At 43.8% G+C, this 12,292-nt stretch overlaps 1 protein-coding gene across 2 annotated transcripts in view; it reads right to left on the bottom strand.

Moving 5' to 3' along the window:
• Window positions 1-4,493, bottom strand: part of SLC7A8 (solute carrier family 7 member 8) — a 56,360-nt gene extending 51,867 nt beyond the window's left edge. Inside the window, exons 1-2 of one of the 2 annotated variants that reach the window (XM_082617601.1) lie at window positions 4,203-4,493; window positions 3,749-3,941 (exon numbers count right to left, since the gene is read on the bottom strand). In XM_082617601.1, the coding sequence (XP_082473727.1) occupies window positions 3,749-3,899 (151 nt within the window). In that variant the 5' untranslated portion in view covers window positions 3,900-3,941; window positions 4,203-4,493. Of the gene's footprint in view, window positions 1-3,748 lie in introns of both variants that reach the window. The other variant, XM_082617603.1, reaches the window with a different exon arrangement.
• Between the last annotated feature and the right edge of the window lie 7,799 nt (window positions 4,494-12,292).

Consider the following 12,292-nt stretch of genomic DNA (forward strand, 5'->3'; position numbering starts at 1 on the left):
ATATAAAGTGACCTAAACAGCCAGGAGCTCTGTGGGCGCCTCTACCATGGCTACAAAGAATGCTGGTCCTTAGAGGAAAGGTGTGCATGTGGGAGAGTTAATGGGAGCGTGGTCTGTGCTGATCACATCCTGCAGTAGCTGAGCCAGCGCACCTCAGGCTCCCCGACAAGTGTTCCTGCAGCTGTACCAGAACGATACCTTCTTCCACTCCCAGCCGATTGCTCAGTTCTCATTTATACTGGGACACTTCCTCGCCTGGAACGCAACACTAACTGCTTCATCTATAAAAACAAATAAGGACCTCTGCCCAGGATCTAAATGAAAACACCTCTTTTAGGACATGAAAATTAAAAGAGTAGAGAACAATGCTTACAAGCTTGATTCAAGATTCAGACAAGCTCTAGGTTTGAGTCTTCAATACTTTTCAGCTGTGTGACCTTCAGCAAGTTGCTTGTCCCTCTGAGCCTCTATTTTCTTATCTGGATAAAGGGCGAAGAAGTGCCTACCACACGGGATTATTGTGAGGGATAAATAAGACAATGTATGTTTGGTAACTGGACAGCGTCTGGCACATAATAAGTGTTTAATAATGACAGCTATTAACAGTAGCTTTGATAGCATCAATTAATGAATTTTGCTGCTCCTTCATACTCTCCTTAGATTTGGGGGTGACTCCACATTCATGGAGAAATCTAAGTTCACCTGTTGCCAACAGGTTTCCTTGGCCAAGTATGTGGAGAGCAATAGCCTGGTTAGATTAGGGCAGAGGGGATGTTAAAAAATTAAAAACAGGTCAACCTCATTTCCAAGTTGATGAAATTATCCCTGGCTTAAAGATTTTCAAGCCAGGTTCCCAAGAGCCCTTCAGATAAATACTTTTCATTACTACTGTCTTCAGATCTTTGTCCAAGGCTCAATTAAATTCAACAATCATTTGAGTAACTGTTTCACGTCAGGGACTCTGCTGAGCACTAAAGATTCAGAGACGTATGCGACACATTTTTTTGCTCAAGGAAATAACAGTTTAGTCATTTTCCGTCTACTCCCAGAATTATCTTCTCTACTTCATCTTTCTCCATGTCCTTCAGGATGCTTCTTAATCTAGTTCTGGGTGAGAACTCCTCTCTCTCTGTGCTTCTCACCATTCACCTAACTTTGTCCTCCTTACACAGCTCAACCATATCATAAATTTTCAATGTTCTCTGTCTAATGTATATAAATCTCATCTCCCCAGTCAGATTATAAATAATTCTAGGGCATGAGTCTTCTATTAGTTCATTTTATATTCTTGTAACACCTGCCATTTTGCTATTCCTATTTTAAATCATCAATGATGATTGTGAGTGAAATTTTATGAGGTTCTATGAAACATAGTTTAACTTATCCCTCTAAGTCAATTGGATATGAGATAGATTTGAGGCAGTTGCTACTTTCCCATACCTCATGACCTGATTCACTTAGGAAATTTCCTTTCTCTTTTTGCCTTCAAATTCTCTTCCTTCCACAGTGTTGACAGTGCACACCAGATCACTGAATTCCATGTGAAAAATGCCATTTCTATTTTTGCATTTGGTCTTGAAAAAACTTGAATCACTGTCATCCACTCGGAAACCCCTCTAGAGGACAGGGCAGCTACTCAGCACATTTGTAAATCAACAGCCACACAGGAGGGGAAATGGAAAGGATTTCGTCTCCACAACACCCTAACGGGGAAATGTGTGTCTCAGCTTAAATGGAGATACAATCGTGACTATTAACTGTACAAGGACGCTTGCACTTTGGAAAAATATCCTGATTTCTCTGAAATCACATATTTGGGATCTCTTTTCACCATAGACTACCAGAGTTACTATTCTGGTTGCTATAATACCAATGGGAGCATTGGGACTATTCTTACTGTGAAGTGCTATCCATGAGGCTGTGGACAAATCAGTAGTAGCATTCACCCAACTAAAACTATACCTCTTATACCTGGACACTCCCATTTCTTCATAGTCTTATTAGACAAACGATAAAGAAAGAGACAAAAACAAGCTCAGTATATAGGAGAATATTCTCTACTCTTGAATACCTGCACATATGTAGGGGTGGGTGAGCAAGGCTGAGGCAGGAAGGAGGTCTGATTGTGCTTGTGTGTATGTGGGTGTGCACTCTGTGGATATAACAGAACCTTCCCAAAGGGGGAAAATTCTTAATACTCTCAGTCAAACTGGTGAAAGAGGTAACAGGCTCTGGGCTATTTATAGACCTTAAATTGGCATGTGCTATACATATTGAGTACTTTGCTGATCTCATTTTTTACAGCAATTGAAATAAAGGAGAGACAGAAAAGGTAATGAGAGATTCAAATCATGACTATAATTGTTTAAAATAACATTACCTTTCTTAAACTGTAGATGCCTGGAAAACCTCCCAGAGTCAGAGAATTAGATAAAGTGGGATTCCACTTTGAAAGCAGAGTGGAGATACCATGATGTATGAAGGCTGGGTGTAGAGGTGAAGAGGACTATCTGAATATTGTACTGATTTTATTTGATTTCAAGGGTGTTCTCCAGTGCCACCATTGCTCAGGTGCCAAAATGCCTCTGTGCTACCATGAGGACCATGGGGTTATCCAAGTGCTGTGGGCACCAGGATACCACATGCCTTCAAAAGGAAGTCTGCACAGAAACCTATCTGGCCTGACTGTCCCATGTCCCTTTCTCTGGGAGAAAGGTAAAGCCCTCTACCAAAGACAGCAGAAGAAACTCTCACCCTCTGGAGTGAGGACAGTAATGACCCATTGCCCATCGACCTCTAGGGCCTCTCTGGAAAGAGGAATATGTGTTGTCTCGAGATGGAGCCATATTTGGGACCCCCTGCCCGGTACAGTACAGTTAGGGGGTTGGAGTGGCCTGCACTGGCACTCTCGGGGACACTCAGGCTCCCCCAGTTTCAAAGCCTCCCGCCGGACTCCCCATTCTAGTTATTCCCATTTCCCTTTGAGGACCTCACAGGGTCTTCCGTGGTTGTTAAGAGACGTGGATGTTACATGGACTCCATTAAGCAACGAGAGAAACTGCCAACTACACATTTACAGAAAAGCAAAATCGGTCTCTTCTTTTCTCCCATAATTTATTTCCTCATCTCTGAAATGGGAATAACAGCCCTATCACAGGTATTTCGCCAAGAGAAAGTGCTGTATAAGGTGTAAAAGCTATAGGAAGGCAAAGCATTCTTATACTGCTGTGTGTAGCTATATTTATTATTACACACCCCCTAGGCCCATAGTCTCATATAATGTAAACAATGAAACAGCGACTAAGTATGTCTCAAAAGCCAGTCCACAGCCTGCTAAGGAGATGGCTGGAGAAAAGCCTGTTAAAAATCTAGGTTCCCCAGCCCTACCTTAAGTCAACTGAATCAGAACCCTCAAGTGTGGAGCCCGGAGACCTATATTTTCAACAAGCTCCCAGGCAACAATGACCATCAGCCAGATGTGTGCCCCTATTTGCTCCATTCCGTGAACACTGGACAGAACTTCTCAGCCGGGTTTGGAGGAAGAGATGTATGACATACAGCACTTCCTATACCTCTCAAACTTGACCAGTGGGAATAGGTTACAGCACAGGTGAATGACAACTCTTTTCTAAGGGAGCAGGAAGTAGAAATAGTGCTTTACGGGGGTTGGGGGAATGAGGGGTTAAGGTTCTACAAGAGGACCACCAGACGGGGAGGAGTGGTCGGTGGGGAAAGGAATTGGACTCACCTACAATGATACCACAAGCACTGACCAATCCAATCTCTTTCTTCAGGGCCACTCCGCCCCCTCCAGAACCAGTCTCGGGGCTGGCCTCCGACTCGCTCCCACCTGGGTGGTTCTTTCCAGTGTTGTTTCGGTGCCTGGCTCCTTTTTCCATGTTTCTCAGTAGGATTTCAACCTCCAAAAGGTATCTCTCTTTCTAATGCATATGGGTGTAAATATATTTAGAGAGAAAGCCTTTCAAATGGAGATGTCCTTTTCCGTGATGTGATAAGGACCACTCCTACCCTCTTAAAAAAAAAAAAAAAAAAAAAAGACCCAGGCAGATAAAAGAGAAAAATGAAAATATTTCTACTCTGCCTTCACACTTTCTTGTCACTCGTGCTTACAAACAAGGAAAGTGTTGCTGGGGGCGGCAGAGGGGAGACATAGATATTTAAATATAAAAATAGAACTGTACCAGCTACTCCGGCTGGAATTCTCCTGAAAAAGGATGTAGCTCTTCAGAAACCAGGACCTTTCTGCAATGTGTACCAGGCAGTGGCTTATTTCAGATGCTTCAAAGAGGTAGTCCGGATTTTCCTCAGCTCTTCCCCTAAGAAAATAGATTGTCTTTACCTCCCCTTACCCTTTTCTTTTATGATGAGGATAAAAGTAGTTTTAATTAACTGACAGGAAAAAAGGCAATCCTCCGGTACTCTCTTCTCTCCCAGAAACAACTGTGGACCCGACCGGTTTGCTCTAGGTCCTATTTCCACCTGGCGTGTGTTGCTTTCCCCTCCCCGTCTCCTGCCTTCCGCTTTCTCCAGATGTCCTCTTCGGACTCGCTTGTTTTCTTGTCCCTGTTTGCCTTCTTCCGATCTGCGTCCTCACGGCACAGACTGCCCCATCTCCCGTGGTTACAGGAGAGTGGCTCTGGCACAAACGAACGTGTTCCCCTTTTAGCGAGGGGTTTTATGTGCTGAGCTAGCTCCGCCCCCACCTCCTCCGTTCCTATCCATCCTCTGTCTCCTCCTTTCTGTTCAATGTAAATAGCATCACACAGCCGCCAAAGATCACCGAGAAGATGGATTAAAATACTTCCCTTTGTAATCGATCGGCTCTCTTTTCTCCATCTTTCTCTTTGTAAGTAGTGGAAGTATTAAAAATCCTCCCATGTCGACCGTTCCGGCAGAGTTCATGAGCTGGTATAGCATTACAGGTCTTTCAGCAGATGTGGGCTTTATAAATAAGGCACCGGTTGTGCAGACACTTTAGTACCATCAGAAATACACTGGCGAATGTATTAAAATATTTATGTCTGGCAGATTTGAGGATACAGGAGAGAAGGCTGTAGGGACATTATCTTCAAGTATCTGAAAATAGGAGGAAATTCAGGGTGGGAGAGGGGAATGGAAAGAATTAAGAATAATGGAAAAGAGGTTCATTTAGTATAATTGTGAGCAGCTGTGAGGAGTAGCGTGGAAACAAAATTACCCGGAAGAGGTGGCAGCCTCAGCGTTCGCAGCTCTTATTTAGTGTTATCTGAAACAGGGGGGAAAAAAAGAAAAGACCCCCACTCTGGTCCCAGGAAAGAATGACACAAAATCTGGTGGAATGGGGCCTTTCACAGCTTCTAATACTTTTGCATCTATAAATTATTAGAAAGGCAGACTGGAGAGGGGGTGGGGAGTTATAAGCACCTCTCTGATCATGAAGCAGATTGTTTATGTTAAGAGATTACTTATTTCCATACTGATACTGTATCTTGGCTTCTGTGAAGAATTTTACCCAGAAACTACTGCCTTATGTGAGAGCAATGACACTTATTTATAATTGCAAAGTACTCTGAAAAAAACAGCAAGAAGCAATATAGCAGACAACACTGTAAGTCTAAAATGAAATTATTTTGAATCTGTATTACATACATTATGCAAAAGCACTTGATTTTAAAGTGGGTCTAAAAAATAAAGTTCCCCAAGCTGACCACTAAGTACAGAAATTGGCCTCACTTTTTGTAGAATGTTCCAAAAGATTTTGGATTTTCAGGGAAATAAGTAATTCCTTAAAATGGGGATAGTTGAGCTATTGTAGGAAGGGCTTTTCCACATGGGGTAAAGTCCAATTGGCAATCTTTTCCACTTCGCCCCTTGACCACTCAGCAAGTATTAAGAGGTTTCAAAGGTTAGGAGTTCAACGGCTTCTCCTTCTGCAGTTCAAGATATAGCAAATTGAAAGCCTCAGCAAAAAAAAAAAAAAAAAAAAAAAAAAAAAGTGAGGGTGGTGATGTAAAAAGGATTTTTAACAAAAAGAACAGACAAAGCAGGGAATATATAGCACAAAACTCCATGGGAGGGGATGAGTCATGGGAAATGAAAAAATTTTGAATTGCTTTTGGCCTTTCCTGACAATATCAGAAAGCATCAACCATCTGGTTTGAAGACTTCTGCTCAAATTTCAATGTCAAGTTATAAAACAAATAATCTTTCTGCTCTCAAACATGAATTCCTTCAGTAATGTTTCAATTCAAATGGTGTAGATATAATATGAGATAAAACATGAATGTGATGAATTTGAGGTCTCTTGACAAAACTGGTGCAAACTGATCACAATATGGTAAGCTTTAGCCACCTCAACGTATGAACTAAGAAGCTAAAGGGAGAGTGGGATCAAATACAACTTTGGGATGCAATGGTATTAAGCACACCCAATTGGAAAGAAAGGATTTTTGAAATTTAATATTTCTCTTTCTTTAGCACTTGGAGCTTACAAGTGGCTTATCATTATCTATTAATGGTACAATGTAAAAGGTGGAAAAGGAATCTCCCCACCCCACCCCCTAAATAAACAGGACCAGTTATTCATATTATAAGGCTTCCTTCAGGTTTGGATCTTTTTTTGTGAAATAAATCCTAAGTGTGTCAAAATTCCACATGGTTCACATTGAACGCAGGAGAGAAAAGTCTTCGCGAGATATGTTGAGAAAAATCTATAGAAATAATTAACTGCAGGTTATTAAATTTTTAACACTGAGTTCTTTTTTATTCATAACTCGATTCTACATTTGCCTTTATAATTTAAAATCTGTTGTCTACATTTAAATAGTACATTATCTACAAACTGTTTTCTGCACAATATCTTGATTTTTTTCCCCCTCATTAAATACTTTGGGGAGACAAGGCTGTAATTTTTCCTTATTTTAAAGATTAGGAAGCTGAAGCTCAGAGAATGTCTTACCTGAGGACAAAGATAAGACACCTTTGGACAAGTGGGATATCAGTGGTTTACACTGAGATCTTCCCAGGACACTACAGCTACTTGCTGATGCCTCAGCTTATTCTGAGGGAAACAGAAGACCTTTGATCAGGGCCATGTCCACGCTTCTTGAATTGGTGTCATAACTGTGCTTTTAGAGACCCGCCTTGATGCCACACCTAACACCCATTCGGTGAGACCCACAGGTCTTAATCTGCCCCCCACCGCTCCATTTGTCACCCCTTCCCATAGTCCTCGGTTTGGTCAGTTTCCAAGTACTTTAGTACAACTCTGTTTCCAATATCTGAGTCACTGTTTACTGTTGTTTTTCATGCTGAAGATGCGAAGAAATTGATCTTTTTACCCAGGGAAAGTGTGGGTAAGAGGGTCGTTTTCTTAGGAATCTGTACTTAGGAAGAGAAAGGCTGTGTGAGGCTGACATCTACTGCACAAAGAGGGATATGGCATGGGGGCATGCTGCTTGTATGGAAGCTGACCAAAAACGCTGTCATGTTTCAATATTCCCTTTTTGAAACAACAGGTAAGAAGCATCTGTTAATGCAAAGGGGTAGAGTTAATGCACAAAGCACATTCACTCCATTCTTGACTTTTATTTTTTTTCCTGCCACGCCGCACGGCTTGCCGGATCTTAGTTCCCCAGCCAGGCTTCGAACCCAGGCCCCGGCAATAAACGTGCTGAGTCCTAACCACTGGACTGCCAGGGAATTCCCTTGACTTTTTTTTTTCTGGACCCAATAGACAAGCACTTTATTCTTGTTCTTTGTAGCAGAGCTATAAGGTCTGAGGTCACTAAGAGAAGACCCAAATCTCTTCCGGGAGGGAACTCACAGTCCATGCTCCCACTCTACTCTTCTTCTCGCACCTACCTGCCCAGAGTCAGAAGGAAACCCTGATTTCAGTGAAAGCCAGCTTTCTTCTTAGAATTCCAGCGACCACTGACTATAGTCAAACAGTGGCTTCCTGAGCTAGTGGTTCTAAGAGACTTTATTTCATTAAAAATGGAAAGCAGGGCTTCCCTGGTGGCGCAGTGGTTGAGAGTCCGCCTGCTGATGCAGGGGACATGGGTTCGTGCCCCGGTCCAGGAGGATCCCACATGCCGCGGAGCGGCTGGGCCCGTGAGCCATGGCCGCTGAGCCTGCGCGTCCGGAGCCTGTGCTCCGCAATGGGAGAGGCCACAACAGTGAGAGGCCCGCGTACCGCCAAAAAAAAAAAAAAAAAAAAAAGGAAAGCAGATGAAAATTAGTGAGCAAAGAAGAAGGAAGTAAGAAAGAAAAGGCCAAAACAGGTAAGAAAAAAAGGAAGATGAAATGAGGAGATACCCTCAGTTAATAAGCCCTTTTTAGGGTATGCTCTGTTTGCCTTTTGGACATATTCCTAAATTCAAAGGAAGTTGTATCTTCTAGGGTTTATGTAGTCCTGAGAATCTGGATGGAGCAGACCCTGTTCTGTTATGATGGTCCATTAGTTCATGCTCTTCTGGAGATAATGATGAATTCTTGCTCTGACACTAGAGACAAAAATTCCAGCAGATTACTGTTCTGTCTGCTGCACTTGGCCAACCCAGCACCAGTGGGAAAGAAGTAAAGATGCATTCCCTGAGGCAGGCTGCATGTCCTTCACTCCTTCACTGGGCCCATCCGTCATGGCGACTTGGTATTCTTTTTAAGGATTTAGGTGACTTCAGTTCTGAGTACTTAAATATGGAAACTTCCACCTCTTCATTGGTTTTCACTGAAGATTTGTGTTTACCAAAGATGAGAGCCCCTGTCTTTTTTTTTTTTAATAAATTTATTTATTTATTTATGGCTGCATTGGGTCTTCATTGCTGTGCGCAGGCTTTCTCTAGTTGCAGGGAGCAGGGGCTACTCTTTGTTGTGGTGTGCAGGCTTCTTATTGCAGTGGCTTCTCTTGTTGTGGAGCACGGACTCTAGGTGGGTGGGCTTCAGTAGTCGTGGCACGTGGGCTCAGTAGTTGTGGCTTGCTGGCTGTAGAGCACAAGCTCAGTAGTTGTGGTGCATGGGCTTAGTTGCTCTGCGGCATGTGAGATCTTCCCGGATCAGGGCTCAAACCTGTGTCCCCTGCATCGGCAGGCGGATTCTTAACCACTGCGCCACCAGGGAAGTCCTGAGAGTTCCTGTCTTTTAAGAAGTGGAAGAGAAGTTCCCTGAGGTCAGAGATTTGTTTTGTTCATTGCTGCAACCCCAGTACCTAAAGTGGTACCTGGCACTCAATCAATATAATTGAATGGGGCTTCCCTGGTGGCGCAGTGGTTAAGAATCTGCCTGCCAGTGCAGGAGACACAGGTTCAAGCTCTGGTCCGGGAAGATTCCACATACTGCAGAGCAGTTAAGCCCGTGCCCCCCAACTACTGAGCCTGCGCTCTAGAGCCCGCAAGCCACAACTACTGAGCCTGCGTGTCACAACTACTGAAGGCCGCATGCCTAGATCCCGTGCTCCACAATGAAGAGTAGCCCCCGCTCCTCGCAACCAGAGAAGAGCCCGCGCACAGCAACAAAGACCCAATGCAACCAAAAATAAAATAAATAATAAAATAAATAAATTTAAAAATATATATAATTGAATGAATGAATGAATAAATGGTGATGTGCATTAATGCATAATAAATACATAAATTACATAATAACTGATGGACTGATGTGCCGACTAATTGTAGCAAGATGTAGTCCTCAGTGCCTGGAGAGGGACTGGATTGTGGAAAGAGGGGAAAAACACCATCCAGGGTTTGACTTAAAGATCATTTCTTATAGAGCACAGATCTCAAGCAGGCCCTCAACACTGCCCAGCGATCCTACCACAGTCCTTTGGTTATTGCCTCTTCCACTTATCTCCTCCTCTCTGCAAACCAACACCATCCGCCAAATCCTCACTTTCAGTTGACATCCTTGCCTATTGTTTCATGGTGAGAAAATAGAAATAAGCGGAAGAAAACATCCATATCCTGGGGCTTCCCTAGTGGCGCAGTGGTTGAGAATCTGCCTGCTAATGCAGGGGACACGGGTTCGAGCCCTGGTCTGGGAGGATCCCACATGCCGCGGAGCAACTGGGCCCGTGAGCCACAACTACTGAGCCTGTGGGTCTGGAGCCTGTGCTCTGCAACAAGAGAGGTTGCGATAGTGAGAGGCCCACGCACCGCGATGAAGAGTGGCCCCCACTTGCCACAACTAGAGAAAGCCCTCGCACAGAAACGAAGACCCAACACAGCAAAAATAAATAAGTAAATTAATAAACTCCTACCCCCAACATCTAAAAAAAATTTTTTTTTAAAACAAAACAAAAAAACAACCAAAAAAAAATCCACATCCTCCTACCACTAAATCTGTACATCTTTCCCCACATACTCGACCTCCCCTCCCATAGAAACAGATGTGGTGTCCATGCTCCTGTGTATCTATCTCCCTGACTTGTGCACTAGATTCCCTGTCCTTTCTTACCTACTCATGAACTTTGCTCCTGCAATTACTCCTCTCTCTCCTGCATTATCAGTTTTTTACTCTCTCCTGGATTATTCCTATCAGCATGCAAATATGCTGTAATAGCTTCTGTTTAAAAAAACAAAACTAATAGAACTTCCCTTGACTTTACTTCCCTATTCAGCTGCCACCCAACTTCTCTGCTCCCCTGTTTTCACTTCTTCACCTCCATTCATGCTTGAATCCACTAGTCTTAAGCTTTTGTCCCTATCCCCATGATGAAGCCATTCCTGTCAAGGTCACCAATAGCCACCGCAGGGCCCAATCTACCAAGTGTTTCTCAGTCTTCGGCTTACTGATCTCACAGCAGCCCTGGCTCCTGGGATCCACTCTTCTGGCTTTCCCCTTCCTCACTGGCCTCTTAGGCTCCTCAGCTGGATCCTTTTCTCTTCCCAACCTCTCCTCTATCTTCCCTCGCTACCTGGGTGATCTTATCCAGCCCTATGACTTTCAGTGGCATCTACACACTGATATTTCCCAAATTTATAAATCCAGCCCTCATCTCTCCCAGAAATTCTAGAACTAGCTATCTGTCTACATGATGTCTCTGTTGGATGGTTAATAGGTACCTGAAACTTAAAAAGCCCAGTGCCTGTGTGCCCCTCCAAACCTGCTCTTCCTCCAGTATTCCCCACTTGAGTAAATGGCACTCCTTGGTCAGGCCAAATATCTTGGAGTTAACCTTGACTTACCTTTTTCTCTTATCCTTTATTCAGCATTTGGTTTATCAGCCAATCCTGTTAGCTGTTAATTTAAACTTATCTAGAAATGACTCACTTCTTACCATCTTCGCTGCTACTACCCTGGTTCATTACCACCTCCTCACCAGCTCTCACCTGGACTATTCCACTGGGCTCCCTGTTTCGACACCTGTTGTCCTAAAACGTCCTCCTATACATCATTCTCAACAGAGCAACCAGAATAATCCTTTAAAATCATAAATCAAGAACTTCCCTGGTGGCGCAGTGAATGAGACTCCGAGCTCCCATTGCAGAGGGCCTGGGTTCGAGCCCTGGTCAGAGAACTAGATCTCACATGCATGCCATAACTAAGGAGCCCGCCTGCCACAACTAAGGGGCCGGCGAGCCACAGCTAAGACCCAGTGCAACCAAATAAATAAATAAATATTTTTAAAAAATTGTAAATCAGGTCATATCTCTCCCTTGCTCAAAATCCTCCAGCAGCTGCTCATCACACCTAATTAGAATCAAATCTGAAGTCGTCTTTCTCATGGCCTCTGGTGACCACTCCAAAATCATATCCATATAATCTTCCTTCCACTTAGTCCTTCCAGACTCCTAGGCCTCCTTCCTATGCTTTGAACACTGAGCTCCGCTTCAGGCTTTTACACTAGCTGGAGCTTCTGTGAGGAACACTCTTCCTCTAGACAGTCACGTGTTCTGCTCCCTCGTATTAGGCTTGTCTCTCATCTAATGTCACCTTGCAGGGCTTCCCTGGTGGCGCAGTGGTTGAGAGTCCGCGTGCCGATGCAGGGGACACGGGTTCATGCCCCGGTCCAGGAGGATCCCACATGCCGCGGAGCGGCTGGGCCCGTGAGCCATGGCTGCTGAGCCTGCGCATCTGGAGCCTGTGTTCCGCAACGGGAGAGGCTACAACAGTGAGAGGCCCGCGTACCGCAAAAAAAAAAAAAAAAAAGTCACCTTGCAGAGGATTTCTCTGATCACCCAATAGAAAATCAGTCTTTATTCCATCACCTGAACCTTATTTTTTGTCATTATTACCTAACATTATTCGTTTGCTGGTTTGTTCCTTGTTTCCTCTGTTAAAATGTAAGTAGGCAAAT

This window comes from Mesoplodon mirus (genome assembly GCF_964341445.2).
Source record: "Mesoplodon mirus genome assembly, chromosome: 4".
NCBI lineage: Eukaryota > Metazoa > Chordata > Mammalia > Artiodactyla > Ziphiidae > Mesoplodon > Mesoplodon mirus.